This window comes from Zosterops lateralis, assembly GCF_965231275.1.
Source record: "Zosterops lateralis genome assembly, chromosome: 9".
NCBI lineage: Eukaryota > Metazoa > Chordata > Aves > Passeriformes > Zosteropidae > Zosterops > Zosterops lateralis.
The window spans coordinates 7,995,616-8,015,778 of NC_139769.1; the positions used below are offsets into that span (position 1 = coordinate 7,995,616).

The 20,163-nt window shown below is 45.6% G+C and overlaps 1 protein-coding gene across 1 annotated transcript in view; it reads left to right on the forward strand.

The window, feature by feature from the left end:
- The first annotated feature begins 1,100 nt into the window (after positions 1-1,100).
- Positions 1,101-20,163, forward strand: part of TRABD2B (TraB domain containing 2B) — a 265,264-nt gene continuing 246,201 nt past the window's right edge. Inside the window, exons 1-2 of the mRNA XM_083867587.1 lie at positions 1,101-1,957; positions 2,409-2,969. Of these exons, the coding sequence (XP_083723713.1) occupies positions 1,850-1,957; positions 2,409-2,969 (669 nt within the window). The 5' untranslated portion in view covers positions 1,101-1,849. The remainder of the gene's footprint in view (positions 1,958-2,408; positions 2,970-20,163) is intronic.

The following is a 20,163-nucleotide window of genomic DNA, read 5'->3' on the forward strand; positions in this document are numbered from 1 at the left end:
AAAGGAGCTGCTGGTTCCGACACTGTGGTGAGGATGCCAGGAGCAGCGAGCAGGGAATGCTCACACAGTGGTTCCAAAGTGCCTTTCAGTGGCCTGTGTGGCTGCTTTGGTCCATCAGTCACCACAGCAACCCACATCCCTCACAGTCCCCACGGGGCTTTCAGGAAACCACGTTTAGACCCAGGTGAGCCTGAGTCTGTCACTGTCCTTGGCAAAACTCTGCTGGGCCGGTGCATCACAGTAGTAATGACTGCATTTCATCATGTAAATTCTGGTAGTTTTGATCATTGCCAATACAGTGAGGATCCTCCCAGTTTTGGACAGGGTTTGCAGTCGAGGAGGTGATGGGAAAGGCAGGACACAGACCGGCTCTGCTGCACAGGGCAGGATGAGGGCGATACCCGGGGCTGGGCAGGTCCTGCAGGGAGAACGGGCCATGCCCGGCACCCGGACCCCCATCCCTGCCCAGAGTGGACCTGGAGGGGCCCGAGTTCTCGCCTGTGACCGTGACAGGCGCTGTCAGCTCTGAAACCCTTTAAACACACGGTAAGTTGTGTTTAAAGACTTGGAGCTGCTGAACTCAAATCCCTTCTGCAGCGACCTCCACAGAGGACTCCCGACCCTCAGGGACCCTGGAAGTGTCCCCGTCACCGAGAATCACCTCAGAGCGTGTTGATGAGGCTTTTCGGTCCAAGTGGAAGCGGGATGGCTAATGGTGCATGTTTGAAAACGACACAAGTTTCCTTCCTTCCTTCCTTCCTTCCATCCCCCAGTGCAGCTCCGGGGGTCCCGGGAGGACACTGAGGTTCGGCTGCGGTGCCGCCCGCGCCCTGCAGGGGCCACGTCCCTGTCCCGCCCTCCCCGCCGGGCCCGGAGGGGCCGCGGAAAGCCGGACACGTCCTGACCGCGGGTCAGCGCAGCCGCTGAGGGCGGGGCGGGGGTGCCCCAGGGCATTCCCCGGGGAGCCGCCTGCCCTCGGCTCCTGCCCGCGACAAGCCCCGTCCCAGTGACCCTGTAGACTGAGTCTGGGGATGTCAGAGCATTTCTCTTTCGCGCTGTCGGTGTTTAAGGCGCAGGTGCCGCGGGCCGGGCGGGCGACGGGGAAGCGCCGCCGCCCCTCAGGCGCGGCCGGGGCGCCATCGCCCCCTGGCGGCGGCCGCGGGCGGCGCGAGGCGCGGGCGGGCCGGGGCGGCTGCGCGGAACTTTCCGCCGGGCGCGGGTCCGGCCTCCGGAGCGGGAGCGCGGAGCGGGCCCGGGGTGTGGGGGCCGCCGAGCCCCGCCGAGCACCGCCCGCCTCCCGCAGGGCGCCGCGGGACCCCCTCTCCACCGCCGAGTTAAAGGAAAAAAAAAAAACAGTAAACAAAACCCCTTCGTTTAAAACTTTTTTACTCTCTGGCTGCTCTCCCCCACTTCCCCCCTCAGCTCTCCCCCCCCCCCGCCCCTCTCCTCCCAACCTCCTCCCGAGGCGGCGGCGGGAAGGAGCGTCTCCGGTCTGAACACCAAAGCATGGCGGAGGCTGGCGATGAGAACCGTCCTCCCCAAAGCATCCAGCGCCTCTGACAAGCCCGGAGCCAGAGGGGGTGGGGGTGGGAAAGGGCGGGAGGGGGGAGAGCATGGGAGGGAGGGGGCAGCCAGTCCTTCCCCCTGCACTTGTCAGATGCAGATGGGACTGGCAAAGTTTGTTTGAATAAAAAAAAAAAAAAAAAAAAAAAAAAAAAGGCTAAAAAAAAAAAAAAAAAAAAAAAAAAAAAGGGGAAGAGCAGGAGGAGGGGGAGGAAAAAAAAAAAGATCTTAGAAATCCAAAAAGGCTCATCTGGGAAGGAGAGAGAGGAGATCGAGAGGAAGCGGGATGCAACTCAACCTGACGCTGATCTGCTTCGTCTTCGGGGGGTTCCTGCCCGACGCCGCGGCCCGGCGGGAGCAGATGGACACGGGGCAGTGCGACCTGCCCCGCTCGGTGAGCCGGGCCGGGCCGGGCCGGGCCGGGCCGGGGGCGCGCGGGGGATGCGCGCGTGTCCGCGGGGCGCGCGGGGGCCGCGGGGCGCGAGCGGGTCGGGGGCGCGCGGAGGGACCCCCCCGTGCACGCGGGCGCGCGTGGCCCCTCAGGTGCGGCGGCGCTCCCCGCGCGTCCCCGCGGAGGGGCCGGGGCCGGAGCGGGGCCGGAGCGGGGCCGGGGGGATGCGGGGCCGAGCGGGGCGCACGGCGGGTCCCGTCCCCACGCGGGCCTCACCCGTGCCCGTGGTGCTCACGGGCTGTGCTCGCTTCGAGCCCGCGTGGGGCTTGTGCGAGGAGAGGGGGAAGCGGGACCCCCGCTCCTCCTGCCCCGCGGGCAGCCCCGAGGGTGGCAGGACTTGCTCTTGACTTTGTGTCCCCCCCGTCACTGAGCAGCCCCCGTGTCTTCCCCGCAGCAAGGAGAGCTCAACTCCTTCCTCTGGACCATTCGCCGTGACCCCCCCGCTTATCTCTTCGGCACCATCCACGTGCCCTACACGCGAGTTTGGGACTTCATCCCCGACAACTCCAAGGCCGCCTTCCACGCCAGCTCCAGCGTCTACTTCGAGCTGGACCTGACGGACCCGTTCACCATCTCGGGGCTGGCCAGCTGCCAGATGCTGCCCCACGGGGAGAACCTGCAGGACGTGCTGCCCCGGGAGCTGTACCGCCGCCTCAAGCGCCACCTGGACTACATCAAACTGATGCTGCCCCACTGGATGACCCCGGACCAGCGGGGCAAAGGGCTCTATGCCGACTACCTCTTCAACGCCATCGCCGGGAACTGGGAGCGCAAGAGGCCCGTCTGGGTGATGCTCATGGTGAACTCCCTGACGGAGACGGACATTCGCTCCAGGGGGGTGCCCGTGCTCGATCTCTACCTGGCCCAGGAGGCCGAGAGGATGAAGAAGAAGACGGGAGCGGTGGAGCGGGTGGAGGAGCAATGTCACCCGCTGAACGGGCTCAACTTCTCCCAGGTAAGGAGACTCACCTCTGGGCCTTATCCCAGGATGTGAGGGCCGCTCTCCTGCACTTCCATCAGTTGATGGGGGGAACCCCAAGCCTGCAGCAGTGGGGTGGTCACTGAGGGGCCTCAGCAGCTTTTGTATGGGGCTGCCTGTTCTCTCTCAGGCCGGTCCCTGCTGCCTGCAGAGACCCCGGGATGTGCGCTGAGTCTGTATCGTGTGTATAATTTATTTGAGAGGCAAATGTCCAGGATGTGAATGTGTGTATCTGCTTGCTCGCCACTTGTGAGGGAAACTTCCCATGCTTCCCATCCTGCCCTGGAGCTGGGTTAAAAAGTGATCGTTTTGTTTGTTAGTTTGTTTTGAAGTAAAGCAGCTTTGTGGTACTTGTCAGGAAGAGGGTGAAGCATGAACAATGAAAATAGAAATTTCGACATTGTTCAAATTGATTTAAGTACATGCAAACTGTCAGTTGTCATTTTAGTGGTCACTCCGGGTCAAAACAAAGTGGCTCATGTTGCCCTTGTGCTGAGGGAAATGAAGTGTGCAATATGCATGGGTTTAGTTCATTTTCCAGCAGGTAAATTTCAGCAAACAGAAAAGGATGTAGGTTAAGAAACAAAAGTTGTTGGCGTAACTGGACTCCGGAATTCTTTCAATGGATTTAGCTTTAAACAACTAAATACTAAGCCATGAGATCTATTTCATTTCAGTGGATTAATCAGGAACACAGTAACAGCTATTGACTTTGCTTTGTGGAACTGTTTATGTGAAATGAGATTTACTAGAAACTGAGGAAATGAATGTGTGTGGAAGAAAACAAATAATCCAGGAGGGATTTTAGATGGTGTCAGTTACTGCTATGATATTTCATTTTTAACCTGCTTTTTGTCATTAGTTTTGGATCAGTCTATTTCCAGCCTTATCTTACTGTCCTACTTTGACCAAAAAAATTCTTGGTGATGTGGGAATAAGGATTAAAGGACTGATCTTCGGTGTGATTAAAATCTCCTTAGAGTGCCTTCACCCCCTGCTCCCCTGAAGTCCAGTAGGAACTATTTGAAGGGGGAAAAGTCTAGCTTTCACTAACATTTGGTTCATCCAATATTTCATCTACGAGTTTTACCTCTGCATGCAGCCTTCAGAGAAGATTTGTTGCATACACTTTTGACTGTATTTTCTTGTTATCAACAAAAATAAAAGGAAGCACCTCAGGACCTTTGCATTATTTAACACACATCCAAATCAAGGAATTCGTTTTACAGTGTTCTGTCTGAAAGATTTAAGTGCCTGTCCTCTCTGTTGAGCCTCTTCTTTACAGTGAGGTAAAAATAATTAACCATTCCAGGCATCCTATAGTGTTTGGTTGTATTAGGTCAAAAATGGCAGTTAGAATCAAGCACATGAAAGCACCTGGTTAAAATTGTACCTCTTGGAAGCCTTTTAAATGTGAATCATGCTACATTTTTTTTTCTTTTTAGAGAGTGAGTAACATAGAAGGGAAGAAGGGATAGAGTACAAAACTCACTGCTGGTCTTAACCATAATTGTTTCTCTGTCCAACTTTTAAATAGAAACAAAAATTTCCCATTCATTTTACTCCAAAAATAATCTAAAAAAGAACAGTAAAGGTATTACTGCTATTGGCAAGCAAAGGATAGTCATCTATGCAAAACAGTTGTGCTGATTAAAATAATACATTCCATTTTAATTGTTAGAGAGAATTGACACAGTTGCTGAAATAGATCAGTGTTCAGGAGGAATTTTCCTAGATTGAAGCTTTTTCTGGGAACAAGGCCACCAGAACAACAGGAGACAAAATGAAACAAAACAAACCAGATATTTATTTTCTTGCTTCCTCTAGGTTTCCATGCATCCTGACACCTGGCTAGTTGTTTAACAATAGTAATTTGTAATGTTATCACATCGTCTGGCAGTCCTACTGCTTGGTGTATTACTGTGCTAATTTAGTAGAGTGGATTACTATTGCAAGGTTTCACCTCCCAATTCCAGGTCTTGGAGCCTTCCTTAAGCAACACGTAATTAAAATACACTAAAATGGAAATCAGAAATTGAGCAGCTTTTGTCTCGCAGGGTGTTTGCACAGTTTGATGAGAACATCTGTGATAAATTATAGTCCCAAATCTGCTAAGGGCATCAGTGGTTTTTTACCTGTTTTCAGCATTACTATTACAGGAACACTGGACATTATTTCTGCATTCAGAATTCAGGTTTTAGGACTGTGCCTTGCTCAATCATGTCAATGCTTTTGTTTCCCATGTCCCCAAAGTCCAGTATTTTTGCCCTAAGCAAATTAAAAAAAAAAGACAAAAAAAGCTTTTTTTTCCTACTTCTTCTCCTCAAAGGCAGCTTTGTGCTACTGCAAATATTTAATCTGACTACATACACCAAATCTGTTAATCTGATACTGTGAGGAGGAGGAAATCTAGGAGTGGTCCCGGTGTGGTACTTGGTTTTGATCTGCTCTGAAAGAAAGTGGATACACTTGCATTTTTGACCAGGAACGGTCTTTGAAACGTTCTGTGCGTGGCTTTGAAATGTTGATTGTCTTAGCCGGATAAAAAGATTAAGGTGGCTCATATAATTAACTGCTTCCTGGAGAGCCAGCTCCTGCAGGTAGGGCAGGGAGCATTGTTTTCTATTGTAAACCCCGAAACTTTGTAGTTTGATGCTCTGCTCCCCCTGAAACCCTTGCACAGTGTTTCCTGCTGCTTTTCCACATCACTCCCATCCTCCTGCTGACCGGCCACTCTCCTGCTTGGATCCTGGGGGGAAGTGTTATCCCACCTCCCAGGACTCTGGCAGCTGCTGGTCACTCAAAGGCCGGGCCCTGGGTGTGGTAGAGCTGCTGTCGCAGTGTCTGAATCCCAGCAGAAGGCAGTCTTGGCAGCCTGGATGCAGGGGAGTTCAGAGCAGGTTTGGGTCAGGTTGAAATTTTACTGCTCCTTGATATTTGAAGTTTCAGGGTTTTCATGGGGCAGGAGGAGCTGAGGCAAGTGAAGAAGAGGAAGCAGATGAGTATGTTTGACAGCACTGATGTTTATGTAGAGAGTGGCCAGAAAAGGACAAAATCAAGTTGGCCAGGGCTGAGAACTGGTGAGGGGCAGGTGACATTCCAGGCCTTCTTGTGGAATCCTGGCAGAGGCACTGCAGCCACTACTGGCTGTGAGGACTCATCCATGTGCCCTCTGAGGGCCAGCTGGGAATAGGGCTAAGCTTTCTCTCTTCTTTGGGACCCTCATGTGGCTCTGTGATGGGAGGCTTTCCCCAGGCTGTTGCTGGAGTAAGGAGAATTGAGGTAGTGGCTTCTGCAGCTGCTCAGGTCTGTTGCATCCTCCCTGATGGCCCAGGGCTGTCGTGGGACCCCCATCAGCCCGGAGTGATTGCAGTGTGTCCCCACTGAAGGTCTATATAGTCAGCAAGGGGAAAGTCTTACTCCCCAAACTGCTGTTCCCTGGGGAGGTGAGTGTCATCTCTTGCTTGTGTTGATCCTGTTTTTCAGCAGGATCCCCATTCCCAGACAGTGTTCATAGCCCTTCCTCCACATTAGAACTAAAATCCCTTTCCCATCCCATCCTGAGCTTGCTCTCCTCAGGGACAGTCTGCATTCAGCTCACTGCATCCCAAGGTTTGTAGGGGAAATTTTGTGTCAGGGTCCAGCTTCATGCCAGCCTGTTGGCAGGGGAGCTGTCAGGCCGGTGGGGAGCTGCCAGCGCTCCCTTTTCTCCCCTTTGGCTGTTTGGGAAGCCGTGACTCTGGTCTCCTCCGGCTGGTATCATTTCCAACTGCAGGGGGAGATGTTAAATATCAAACCAGTGTTGATTGGATCAGAGACGGCCTCAAAGAAAGAAACCTCAGACTGTGCCAGATTAAACTTCACACTTCACCATTCTCCACCTTTCATTTCTTTGCCGCCTCGTTCTCTGCACAAATAAACCTCATCTCCCCGACTTCTACCAATGAGACAGCATTCATGGGGTAGGAATGACTTTGTTAACAAAATCAGTCTTCATTTCCCAGGTCCTGCTGTTCCATCAAACCCTGGGACATGGCAGCTTTGATTACTCTGGTGATAGGATTAGAGGGGGGAACAAGTGCTGGTTAATAAAAGGCCGATGGGTGGTCCATCATGTTTGGTCACTGACAGCTCTGCAGTGGCAACACAGTAATATACACAGTAATATATAGGCAGGGCCACATCCTCTATTCGATCTGCCCTGTCCATTTGAAAAACTAAACATTGCTGTGATCACAAAGCTGGGATTCTCCAAGCTGACAGGACCAGTGTAACTGACTTCAAGAGAAATTTACTTGTTTGTCCTGATGAAAGATAGAGGCTCAAAGTTTTCTGAACTGAATTAAAGAGCTCAGTTTCAGTGCTAGCTGACTTTTGATAGTCTGTATACTTTGTATGAGGGAGTATTACTGATTTTTTTTTTAAATTTTTGAAATAAAAGTGGGTTTTGCCTAGTAGAAATGACACCTTCTTGCTTTTATACAATTTCAGATATTGTGAAGAAAGCAGGAGTTATCAAAAACAGCATTACCTGTTTTGACTGCTGAATCTTCTTGAAAGAAATGTTGTTAAAGGGTTTGATTTCACAAAGTGCCATACATAGTGCACATAGTTTGCAGCTTGCTGGCTTTTGTTAAACTATCACTCTCTTCACCCCCTTATGCCCCAGGGTAAAAAAATTCCCCCAGCAAAATTAACCTTGGGGTAGAAATTCGTACAGCAAAAATAGAAATCCTTCCATTTCATTCCCTTTAAATACTAATGGGAGCTGCTTTATGTGGAGGCTTTATGCCCCCTGTCTTCACCAGGGGAACTGTTGAGGATGAAACCATGCAAGTATTAAAAGTACAGTAGTGGCAGTAACACCTGAAAGGATCAGCAGCTGACACTTCATAGCTGTACCTGCTGTAGGTGTTGCTCTGTACAGGCAGTGGCTCTGTGCTCCTGCCCCACAGCCCCTTGGAAGGCTCACCCAGGCATTTGATGCCTGTTAAGAAAAAATCCAGTCACTAATGATGGTTCGAGAGGCAGCTGGCAATTCATCTGTTTTATTTATTGTGTATATAACTGCCAGAAGTGTTTGTACAACAGGTCAGGTATGAGCCCTTCCTTTCCCTCTGATCCTTCACCCCTCCCCTGGTAACATCCAAGCCTAAGGCAGGTGTACCTGCCTCCCATGAGCAGGTCCGGAGGATTCTGCTGGTTGATTTGTTTGCAAAATTATGGGTGCTGCCTGTGATTGGTATTAGATAGGAATGACATCTGTAAGATGGACCTTGAAAGGGAAAAATCTGCAGAAAATAGTCTGACAGACACTCAAGGGAGTCCCTACTGTACCTGAGGCAGCTTGACTTTACCAGTGTATAGAAGTCAAACAGCAGAATTGTGCCTTTTTTTCCTGTGTGTCTTTGCCACCTCAGAGCTGCCAACCCAGCAGGTACAAAAGCCTCTGTTTAGTAAATGATATTTACACAGTGATGATTTTCAATCTGTTTGTTATTTGTTGTCACTTTGTGATGCTGGTGCAGCAGCAGTCAGGATCCTCCTCCAGGCCGAGAGTTCATTGCTTATAAGCAGAATGAACCATTGACCTTAAAAACCTCAGCTTCAAGTGTAGTGCAACTTACAGTCCTCAGAAAGTCTTTAACAGCCTCCCCTCAGCTCCCTAGTGAGTAGCAATCCGTGTTATAAAGCCAGCCCACATCATTTGGGCGAGTCAGAGGTTCCTGGATTGCAAAGGCCAGAAATGATCTTAAGCAAGGGCACTCGCTCACCTTGCACTCCTGCAGAGAGGAGATCAGTGGCAGGGCTGCTGGCAAAGCATTTTTAGGGGCTTCAGAGGGACATACTGTAAAATAGCAGGTTTCTCCTGTGCTAGGCTTTACTCTGCAAACCCTTATTAAGCTTTTCACTGTCATTAGGAGTTGATGAGACAGGTAAAAGGCAGAAGAAATCACAGTGTTACTGCTTGAGCCAAGTAAACTTGGTGTGATTTCTTTCATCTTTTGGTCTTATTAGTGAGATTCCCTGCCTGCTTGGATGAATGACTGTAAGCTGACATCCACAGAATGCAATGTTTAGGTTGTAGCACAAAAATGGAGATTTCCAGCAATGGCTGGTATTTTAGAAACTTTATTGTTTTTAACTTTCAAGGATCAGTGCTAGAAGAGCCCCGTATTGCAGGGAAACATATTTGCATTGTGTTCTTACATACCCAGTCCCTCTTCCAAGCAGACAACCTGTACAGATACCCAATGCCTTTATACTTATAATCTACAGAAAGCACTGTGGGTGGATGACAAAATTTCAATATCTTTGTGAAGCTCTCAAATTATTTCTAGGTTGCAATTACTAAGACATTTTTTTCTGAACATTGCAACAGTTTTTGAACTTAATACTCCTTCTGTAACCCCAAAAGCATTATGGTTTCCAGCTCGCTTGAGACACCAGAAATTAAACTGGTGCCTGCAGAGCTTAAAAGTGCAGATATCTGTGTTTGAACTTAATACCTCAGTTCTTGGCCTGGAGCTGGAGTGAGACTATGCCCTCTGCAGAGTGGGAACAGACATGCAACTAACCTGTAAGACCGGTTGTATCCATCACAACAGCTGGTAGTTATGGCGTCTCAACACTTCCATGAATTCCCTTTTTTTGGTGCTGAAGAGAACAATACAGCTACCTTGTATTATTGTTACTGTTTATTGGATCTAATTGTCATTTGAAGACACAGAGAATGAAAAGTGACCTGGTTAATACCTGTTAGAAGCTCAAGAAGGAATTCACACTCATGTCTGCTGCTTTTATTGCTAGTTATTCCAACAGAAGTCCTTCACATTTGGATTTCCAATATTTTAGAGCTTCTGGTACAAGTAATTTCAGGACTTGTAGCACAATATAAATGAAAGTTGGTAAAAACGGTAAATTAAACCCATGTGCTCAGCATTTAGAAATGGATGTTGTATGACTTGAGAGGCTCATTAGCAAAAGTATTTTTAGTTTGAATGAGATCAAAGACCCAAGATTTTCCACTCTGAGGGTCATTTAACATAGTCCTGGACACCCCATTTCTCATCATACATAAACTCCCATAGGCCAGTTATGCCTAAAGAAATCATCATCCCTGAAATATTGTAATTAGATTTATTATCAGTGGACCACTCCTGATCACCTCTGTCCAGGCACTGCAACAATGCTGAGGGCTTGAAGAGTGTTGCAGATGTCAAAAGTGAGTTTTATTCCTGACTTCCTCAAAATCAGGATTGCAGCCCATGCCGGTGGGTAGCAGTGTTAAAAGTGACAGACCAAATCCTGTATGTTGTACCCATTCCAGACAGTCCCTTGAAGCCAGGGAAAACACTGAACCATTCCCAGAAACTCCTAGTATCACGCAGAGAAAGGATTGTAAAAAAAGAAAAAGAAACTAATCTGATTTCTTCTTTTGCTAGGCTCAGTTAGTGTGGAAGTTATGAAGCTTTCCACATGAATTCCAGTCCAGAGGTTCGTCATGCTTGGGTATCCCTGCAAAATAGGAGTTAGAGAAGATGGGGCAAAAAGCTAGGAATTCAGTCATAGGCAGCGTGTTAGCTTTATAAACATAATTAAGGAAATAGCAACAAATGCTTTATGTTTCCCCCAGATTTAATTAAGCTTCTCGCTGCTTCTACCCTAACTCTTCCTTTGGGGCACTTGTTGGGAGACAGAGATATCTCCAATACATAAAACAGAGAAGAAGCTGCCTTCATAGAGCAAAGCAATATTCATCAGAGTGCCTTAGTGAGCCAAGGAATGAGAAAAAGGAAACAAATCTTACAGTTATTTTCTAACCTCTTTCCATTTTAATAAAAGTCAAGTTACGAGGAACACAGGAGAAGTATTTCTTTCAAGTAGGCGGTTCTGTGTCTTGAAAGTATCCTCTCAATATTTTAGAGACTGTACTAAATCCAAGGTCTCCATTAGGCTCCCTCACTTTTGTTAACAATCAAAATGAAGACTGATTATTCTCTGTACGCTTTCTGCCACCGCACAAATTTAGCTCCCCTTTGATTTCTTGCAGCCTTTTCCTATTACAGGTGACAGCATAATAGTGATGGGGAATATTTATTTAAATGTGAGACCAAATGCTCAGAGTGCAGGAGTTTGCAGAGTCAGCAGAGAGGGAGAGGGCAAAAGGGTGATTTGAGAAACATGCCCAGATTTTTGAAGGTCTTTGTATTCCTGGCATGTGATTGATTTACAGTTTTAGAAGTGATCTTTGAGATAAATGTTATGCCAGAAGGAAGTGTGATAGGATATCCCAATGTGTCTCATTGGTTCTTAAAGCACTGGTAAAATCATCCCAGCTCTATTAATTGTGAACATTCTAAGCCTTACACCATGAGAGGAACTCCTGACATACTGGAAGTTGAATGGGATGCTAACTTGTAGTTTGCCTTCAAGCTGAGGTAATGCTTAATTTTTGGGTTATCACAGAGGCAGGAGAGGTTCAAGTGTGCAAAAAGGGCCTGAAAATGTTGTTTTCATAAGAGTTAATGATACAAAAAGCCCTTCTTTTTCATAATGAATTTCCTGATTAAGACAGGAAGAAGCTAGAAAGAACATTCCCAAAAACGCTCATTATCTGCCGGCTGAAGGAGATAACTCACTGACACTCAGAACCACACAAAGTCAAGTTTCTGATATAACTTTATGGCCAAAACAATTCCAGTACTTCTTAGCCTACAAACAACTGGGGTGCAGTTCAGCTCCTTCACCATTTCTCCTTTCCATTTACAGAATACCAGTGAGAAAATACTTCATCAGTCCATGAGACAAGGTTATACCTTCCTGAAATAATCCACGTGTTTTGGTGGCAAGATGAAGTTCAGAGGCTCAAGGCAACAGGCTTTTGCAGGCATGAAACACTGTCCAGCTTTATGGATCAGCTTGTCCCTGTCTGCAGACTGGCACTGGCCAGCTTTTTACCCAAGCTAATTGTGTGAGGCCAGAGAGGATTTTCTTTATTAACTTGAGTGGCTTGGCTGTGAAATGAGACATACTGTGCAGTGTATAACTCAAGCTTGCTTTCAAAGGCATTTTTGTTGAAGCTGGGTATCCAGAGAGATCTGAGCCTTTAACATGTATTCATCTGAAACACACTCTGAAAACTTCATAATTTAAGGTCAGCATTTGCACTGGTTCATGTTCCAGTAATGGAATAGTGTTTGCTTTAAAAAAAAAAAAAGACTCAATTTATATCTAAATGTATAAAGGTGGGTTTTTTTTTTCCTGAAAATGAAAATGACTGCTCTGAGCACTTGCTGTGTGTTAACTGTCGCTGGATAAGCTTGGAATGGATGGATGTACCCTGTAGGGACTTCAGCAAATTATGGCTCTGAAGTGGAAAGAAAGCATCATTGATGCACTTGTACATTCTCAAAGGCGGAAGAATTAGTTATAGGGAATCACTCGTAGTAGTACCCTTTTGTATTTTGGGAAATACAAAGAGCTATAATCTCCCAAAAGGTGTCGTATTTTGGCGTATTTTGGATGGGTTTTGTCATTACTGACAAAGAGATCCCAGTGGAAGATACTCCTAAGAACGCAAAACACAATCACTAAACCCACAAAGATCCCTTATCACACTCTCTCTAAAGTTGTTGCAGATTCATTTGAATTACACTGGAAAGATTTATCTCTTATTAATGGAGCGCTCTTCATTTTTTAAAATTGAGTTGTTGTGCAACACATCAAATAACAATGTCATAACACATCATAAATCAGTTTGTTCACTGAAGGATTCCACATGAGTTAATCTAACATCCTGGACACAGTTCATGAGCAGTTAATTTTAGCAGTTCTCTTTGATACATATCAGTTAAGGCAAAGCAGCTCCAGCCATTATGGAGTAGAGTCAAAACTGGTTAACGGCAAAGCAAGTACAGACAAAGATTGTTCACAGATAAAGCCTTTGGCAGATCATTCAAGGGATCTTTGCTTTATATATAGAACAATTGTAGCTCTAATACCAGCAGTGCAGACACTCTGGGACAAAGAGAAAATACACATATACACATACACACCAAACCACAGAAGAAAACCACACACAGCACTTGGTACTTGAGTCTAACAAGAAAGTCAAGCTAAAGTTCACCAACCCTGACGTAGCTACCAAAGAGCTCCATGGCAGGCAATGAGACGGGAAGAACCACCCCCAAAAAAGCATTCAGGAATTATTCCCATTGTCAGTGTGGGAGAAACTGAGAATGTTTGATTTGAAACACGAAGTCATCCGGCGGCCTGCCAAATGCCATTTATCTCAAGGTCACGCAACATAAATAACCCAAGGGTTGGCTCCAAAGCAGGAGGTAGCTGAACAAGAGTAGGGGAAGGGATTCCTCTCTCTTCCCTGTGGATGTTTGGCATGCTGCTGACAACGTTTTGAGGCCTGGCACTCCTGACGAGTCTGGTATATTAAGAGCAGTATAACACAGCAAAAGCAGAGAATAACAGCTGAATGTAGTGTCATGGAAGTGACCAAACCCTTGGTTTGGGACCAAGACACTAAGCTATCACACATTTTCTGCAGGAATTAATTAGGGACACTAATTAGAAAGGAAAACTTCAGGAAAAAGAATTCTCTTGGATGCTTAAGTCTGAAAAGGTTAATTCCTGTTACGCAGTAGGGACAACCAATGTTTATTTACTGTTCAGCTGAGTGTTGCATGAATTTGCTGTTCTTCTAAAACATGAAGTGTCACAACTTTCTTACGCTTTTTAAGAGAACAAGTTTAGCAACCGTCACATCAATAATCCATCATTATCAGTTAGGGAAGGAAGAGGTGTGTTTTCTCAAGAGTGCTTAGACCTGAGGATATAGCTTATAATATAACTATGGGAGAATCCCAAAAGACTTGGCACTTGTTCCTGGGACAGTGCTCAGTGTAGTACCTGTTAAAACAAATCAAACAAGTTGGCAATCCTTTTACTGGGAACCCAAAACTATATCTCTTGAAACCAGGCAAGGTGTCTTTCCTGTTGGTTTATGCAGAAAGGAGTTTCATGTAGACAAATAATCTTTTAAGAGAATGAGGGAGAAAATAAATGTTTGTAAATATTCTCCTAACTAATTTGTGATTTTAATAGGCTTAGAAACAGACTGAGTAGAGTCACTTGTGATTTCATGTTGAATTTTTGATGCCAAGGGGAAAAAGTGAACTAAACTCACTAAGTCAGGAGAGTTTCAATTCAGCCATCATCCTTGAGGTCACTGCAGAGTCCTGTACGTCTGTGTGGCCTGAGCACCATTCCTTCCAAACAGAAGGGAAGCAATCTGGGCATGTGGATAAGGAACCCTGAGTCTTCATATACACAACACAGACAATTTTATACCTGTAGGCCTTACATAACATGTTGGAAACTGAGGCATAACTTCAGAGGCTGAAATACCCCAATTACATTACTACATCTGGGGCTAAGACTATTATTTTTCCATCTACAAATTTCTCTTATACCCTTCAACTTATTTAGTACTCTTAGAAATATTTCTATGCAGAGGGGCTAGAGTTGATGAAGGGGACATCTGGAGAAGTTCAGGCTGATTGTGAACTCCAGAACCTACAGCTCTTTGGGCAAGGGACTATGGGACACATCTTCATCCCTTGATGAATAGAGTGGCTCCACCCCTCTTTGCTATTTTATTCCCTAATGGAACTGATTTTCTCAAATGCAAATGGTCTTGAAAAATGGCAGAGAGCATAGACTTGCATCATTAGCAATGAACTAAGGGCTTGTGTGTTGCAACAACCTTTGTTGAGGGATTGTTGTGTTGAAAATCCACTGATTTTGGCACAAGCTGGAGAACTCAACAGTTCCACTTTGCATGTCCTGCCATCATTCAACAGGCAGACCCTCTAGCTAGACATCACAGTAGGGCAGCCAGTTGGCTTCTCCCAACCTCCTTAGGTTTCCAGATGTCATAACAAAATGAGAGAGAGAGACTTAGCCATCTTCCATGTGTTTACGCTGGAGCTGCTAGGCAGAGACCAAGCCACAACACTGCACAGCTTTTCAAAAAGGACTTAATAGGCCTCTCTGTAAACAGATCTAAATATTTGCTCCAGTGACATTTATCGCATCACACGTCTGGTGCAAGTGTTTTGTCCTTGTTTTGCTTGCATATTTGGATTCTCTTATAAACATTAATGAAGTGCTTGAATACAAATGAATAATCCTCCCCCTTTCTTCCCACCCTGGAGGGGAGGGGAATGGGAGGGCATGAAGTAATAATAGTTCAACCTTCAACCCGTAATTGCTCGGTACATTTTGATGACAGTTTTCTTTCTCACATCCTTTAAAAGACTTTATTCGGCATGTTCATCTATGCAGAAGGCATTGCACCTTTCTTCAAAGGCAGCTGCAGCTGGAGTTGGAGTGGGGGGCACTTAGCAGGCAGCGCTGTGTCATTTGATGTTTGAGCAGTCGTAGCAAGTTGACTTTCTGCTGGGTTCCCAGCAGGCTGCCAGAATTCTGCCCCATCTACAAGGCTTTTAACAGAGGATATATTTAATATATTCTTTCCTAGGTGGCTGCCATTGAGCTGGACAGAATAATGGGCCTGAAGCACCTCAAATCTAACTCCATTTGACAGTTCATCTACCTTTTGCTGGTGAACTGGGGTCATTCAGTAGATATTTTCCAACTACCTACAGCTTCAATGGCAGGAGACAATGTGTTTCCAAGTAGTCCCTTCTGATCTTTCAGTGCCTTTATGGAGGCCCTAGAAGGTGGCTGTCTTGGTCTTGCTTTTGATTTTGTCACTTAAGAAGGAGAGTGTGGGGTAAGGAAAGACTGACCAAATCTTGTTTCCATAGGTGGTTTCTGTGGACACAACCTTTAGAAGATTCTTCTGTTGCCTAGGGTATGAGAACATAAACCAAATGTATTAGAAGCCTGTTTCCTGATCCTAAGAGGGGTGAAGTTGTGAAACAGATCAAGGCATCATCCCTGAACCTGTTCCAGACTGAGAAAACATTGAGTATCTCATTCCTGTGTGGGAGCAGTTATATTACTGCTGCATTCTCCCTGTGCAGTTCAAAATGTCACAATGTTTTCCGTGCACAATAAATTACCATCATCTCCTGCCAGGTGGGACAGTGCTTTGCTCAAGACTTTACTAAGCATATTTAGTTTCTGCAGCTGGGCTTGTAGGAGCAGTGGTTTGGCTTGCTTGGAAGCCAGTAATAAAAGAAATTTTCTTCTAGTCATGAGGGGCTCTTCAGAAATTCCCTGAACTCAAGCAGCTAAGCTCTCAGCTCTTTGTTAAGAGGAAAGCTGCTGCATTTAAGCTGTGGGACATAAAAGAAGTAATCAATACCCAGAAAGTAATCAAAAGTTCATTCTTCAAATGGTCTTTAAGAAAAATATCATCCTGTACAAGACATCTGTGGGCTTGTTGTGTGCAATAGTACTAAGTGCAAAGGATTTATGTCCCAATAGTCAGGCTTTGGGAGGTCAAGACTAATACCCAAGAGGAAAAGAATGCATGTGTTTCCTTCATCTGAGTGATTAGGTATAAAATGGGTTAAAAATTAATACTGTCTTTGGTTCAGCGTGTATATGAAACCATTCAGTCTGCACATACTTGAGTACTATTAGAAAGTGCCTGTCAACTCCATTAATTACCAAACTGCTTATTCAGTCTGTGCATTCCTTGCATAAATCCATATCAACTTTGCCTCTTGTAACAGTGTTTGTTTATATGAGCCGGAGCTCTCAATCTGAGCAGTCTGAAACGCCTCTCGAAAGAATTTCTTCATCTGCACCTACAGGGACCCAGGCTAATTGCTATTCAGGGGATGCTCTGTGGGCTGCTTTTTTGGTGAGGAGTTGAGAGTCACAAAGTTGTCACTTCTTTTGTCCATATTAATAGTTCAGATGGAAGAGACTAAAATCGTTACTGTTCTCAGCAGCTGTGAAGTGCACACTGGAAAAAACAAAAAGCATGGAGAAAGGGATAGAAAAAAGAATTTGCTGATATTTTTGTCATCTTCTTTTTGATGTGCCAATACTAATGGAGGTTTTTTTTTAATATGAACTTACAGTCCCAGTGCATTCCTTTGTCCCCGTCGCTCAAGCACTCTGCCTTTTGCTCATTTGCTGGAACACAAACATGGAAGTGTATTTGGAACTAGCTGGAGTCTTAAAAAAACAAAATTAAGGCAAGCTGCCAGATCAAAATCTAATACACAACATATGTTTACAGGGTTATAGACTCTTGCCATGCTGGCTTTAACAGCACTCCAGTGTGAAGTGGAGTTAATGCCTTCCAAGCTCTTTTATCATCCATCGTGCTTATCAAAACAGTAAAAATACTGGTTTTATTTCATCAAATGTGCCTTTCCTCTTGTCTGAAGCCCTTTGAATTCCCCACCACATTTGGGATCAGTGGAAGAGTATGTCCTTGGTTTTCTTTGTCCAGTTCTCCTCCTCTTTACAGGAGCTTATCCACCTCAGGGGTGACCAGGTTCATCCAGCAGTTTGGCAGGCAGCCCTGAGTAGGACCCCTGGCTTGAGAGAAGACAGTGATGCTGACCCCCATGTGCCTTGTGCACTTGAAGTGCAGCTCATGACACTTTGTGAGGAGTCTGTGAAGAGCGACAGGTTGTCCAAGTGTAAAACAGAGAATTGAAGTGAACAAGGTGTTTTAAGCTGACTTGGGCTACCTCAGCTTGTCCAAGTGTAAGAGGTGCCCTTGTGTTTGCTCAAACTTTAGCCCTTTCTTGGGAGCCTTCTGCACTAGGCAGAGGCTGGCATTTGGTGTGGCCAGTGAGCCCCACTGAGGCTTTGTGGCTCCTTTTGGGCTGTGCCTTAAACACTGCTGCTGTCTCTCATGCCATGGTGCCTCCAATGGCACAATGGGACCATTGCCACTGGAATCTGCTGCAGTGGAGAGGGGCCAGCTCAAGGAGGAACTTGAGTGGCAGTTCAGCATGTTGGAGTGGGGTGCTGCAATGGGCAGTGCTGCAAGGCAGAGGGAATGGAAAACAGGGACAGCTGTGCCAGACTCCTGTCACCTCCTGTGGCTGCTCTGTCTGGTGTGCAGTACACACTGCAGAGCCCCTTCAGCAGCAGCTGGATGCAGCCTGGAGTATGCAGAGTCCAGGGAGAATAAACTGGAAGTGTCCAAAAATGTTGTGGGATGGGACACAGCCTTGGTGGGTATATAAGGCTCTGAAATAGCAGCAACCCCTCACTATTTCTTCTGCTCATTCTCCATATGTGGGATATACCTGTCCATGATCCATGAAGCATTCTAGGCCAGCTGGACTCCATGAGCACTACGTGCACTATTCCAAGCTTATCAGGAGAGCTCTATTAGGAGGAGGCAGGAGTTTTCTGGGCCCTCAGAGACAATCCTGACGTGGCCGTTTTGTGTTTCAGTTCTCTGCGTGTGAGATGGGCAAGATATTAGAGCTATTTATTTTTGGAAAGTGTTTTTTTTTTTTTTTTTTTAAATAGAAACAGTGCTCATGTAATTCTTTTGCATTTGAGGAAAGAAGCGTTCCTTGAAATGTCTCAATTTCAAATTTAAAGAGAAGTTAGAAAAACCCGTGAGTCTCATCAGCAAAAGAACAACCTGTTGAGTGACCCAATTGGAAATATTTGTGCTGTCAGTGCGTAACAACATATTAAAGATAGAAAAGGCTGAATTTGTAATTTGTTATTGAGATATTATTGTTTTTTCCTACTGAACTGTAGATAGCAACCGAGGTGGAAATCTTGTAGGAGCTTTGGATGAACTTGCCAATGGAGAAGAAAGTCCTCCTGGGCCTCCATGGTGGGAGCTCTCTAACAGAGCTCCAGGATGCCTGGACAGGCAGGTTGTTTGAAGTAGGGTGACTTTACCTCTGTGGAATATAGAAAATTCTTTACAAACATCAGGACAGTTATAGCTTTATAGCTTACTTAATATGGAATTGCACCTGATTTGCAGCAGGTCAGGTCTCTCCTCACATCAGTAGCGTCGTGCTGTGCACGGTCATTGAAGTTCTTGAAGTACAGTTGAATGACATGGGAGGCAGGACATGGCAGCTTCACCTCAACATTTCATCAAGGAGGTCTCTCTTGGATTGTCTTAGCTTGAAGTTCATTTCAGAAGTAAAAATCACAAAAATGGAAGTCACGTAAACCATAGTATAAATATTGTGCTTGCGTCTCTTGCAGCTCCAGGACTTCATTTTTTATAGCTCAGATGACCCAGATCTCACCAGACAACCAATTTACCCTTTAACTTGAGACAGATAGAAGAGGTGGTCATGATTTGGACTTTTGAGAGTTCATTTTTTTTTTTTCTCCTAAGAAATGTCCTCTTTCACTAAGGAGATGAGCTGCCTAGTTCAGCTTTTGAGTCAAAAGTTTAGCCTCCTGTTTGCAATTCTTGTTTGGCTTTGCTGTTTGGTCCTAAACAATTTCTGTATCTGTTCCCATTCTGTTATGCCTATTTTTGTTTGACTGGTCAGTGCAGAGTAATGTTTAAGAGATACAGTCAGTAAAGTCCCTGTTGGCTAATTCCTTGGACACAGTGACTGTGGACAATGACCTCTCCCTGACAAAGGCTCTGTTTCCTTTATTTCAGCAATATTCTAGGTCCTAACCACTTGCTCTGTGCAGAGAGTGTTTGCTGTATGCTTTGCTGCTGCCTGAATGCAGATGTAGTTTTTGGATTATGAGATTTCAAGTTCTGAGAATCAGCGTGGGTCTTAATGCTCTTGATGACACAGCCAAATAGTGTTGTTATGATAAAATTCAAAATTCATCTCTGAAGCACCTCTTTCTAGTGTTGCCTCATGCATTCTCAACTAGCAACGTATTCCTTTGTCTAAGTGACTTCCACTGTTGGAACTTTTTCCTAACATATTTAAGGTTTTCCTTTACTGCTTCCAGATGTAGACCCTTGTTTTACCATTCTTCGACTCTGTAAATATATTTTCTCTGGTTCTAGTACTGCACGATTATTTGATAGACAAGATCATGCTCTCTCTTTTAGGAGTCATTTATTAAAGAAAGTTTTTACAACTGCAGACAAAAAAAAACAGGCTTCTGCAGAGATTGAATTTCAGGGGTTTTGTCTTGTTGGTTAACCAGGATTCACACCCCTTCTGGGACAATTCCTAGAGACACCTCGTGGCTGTCA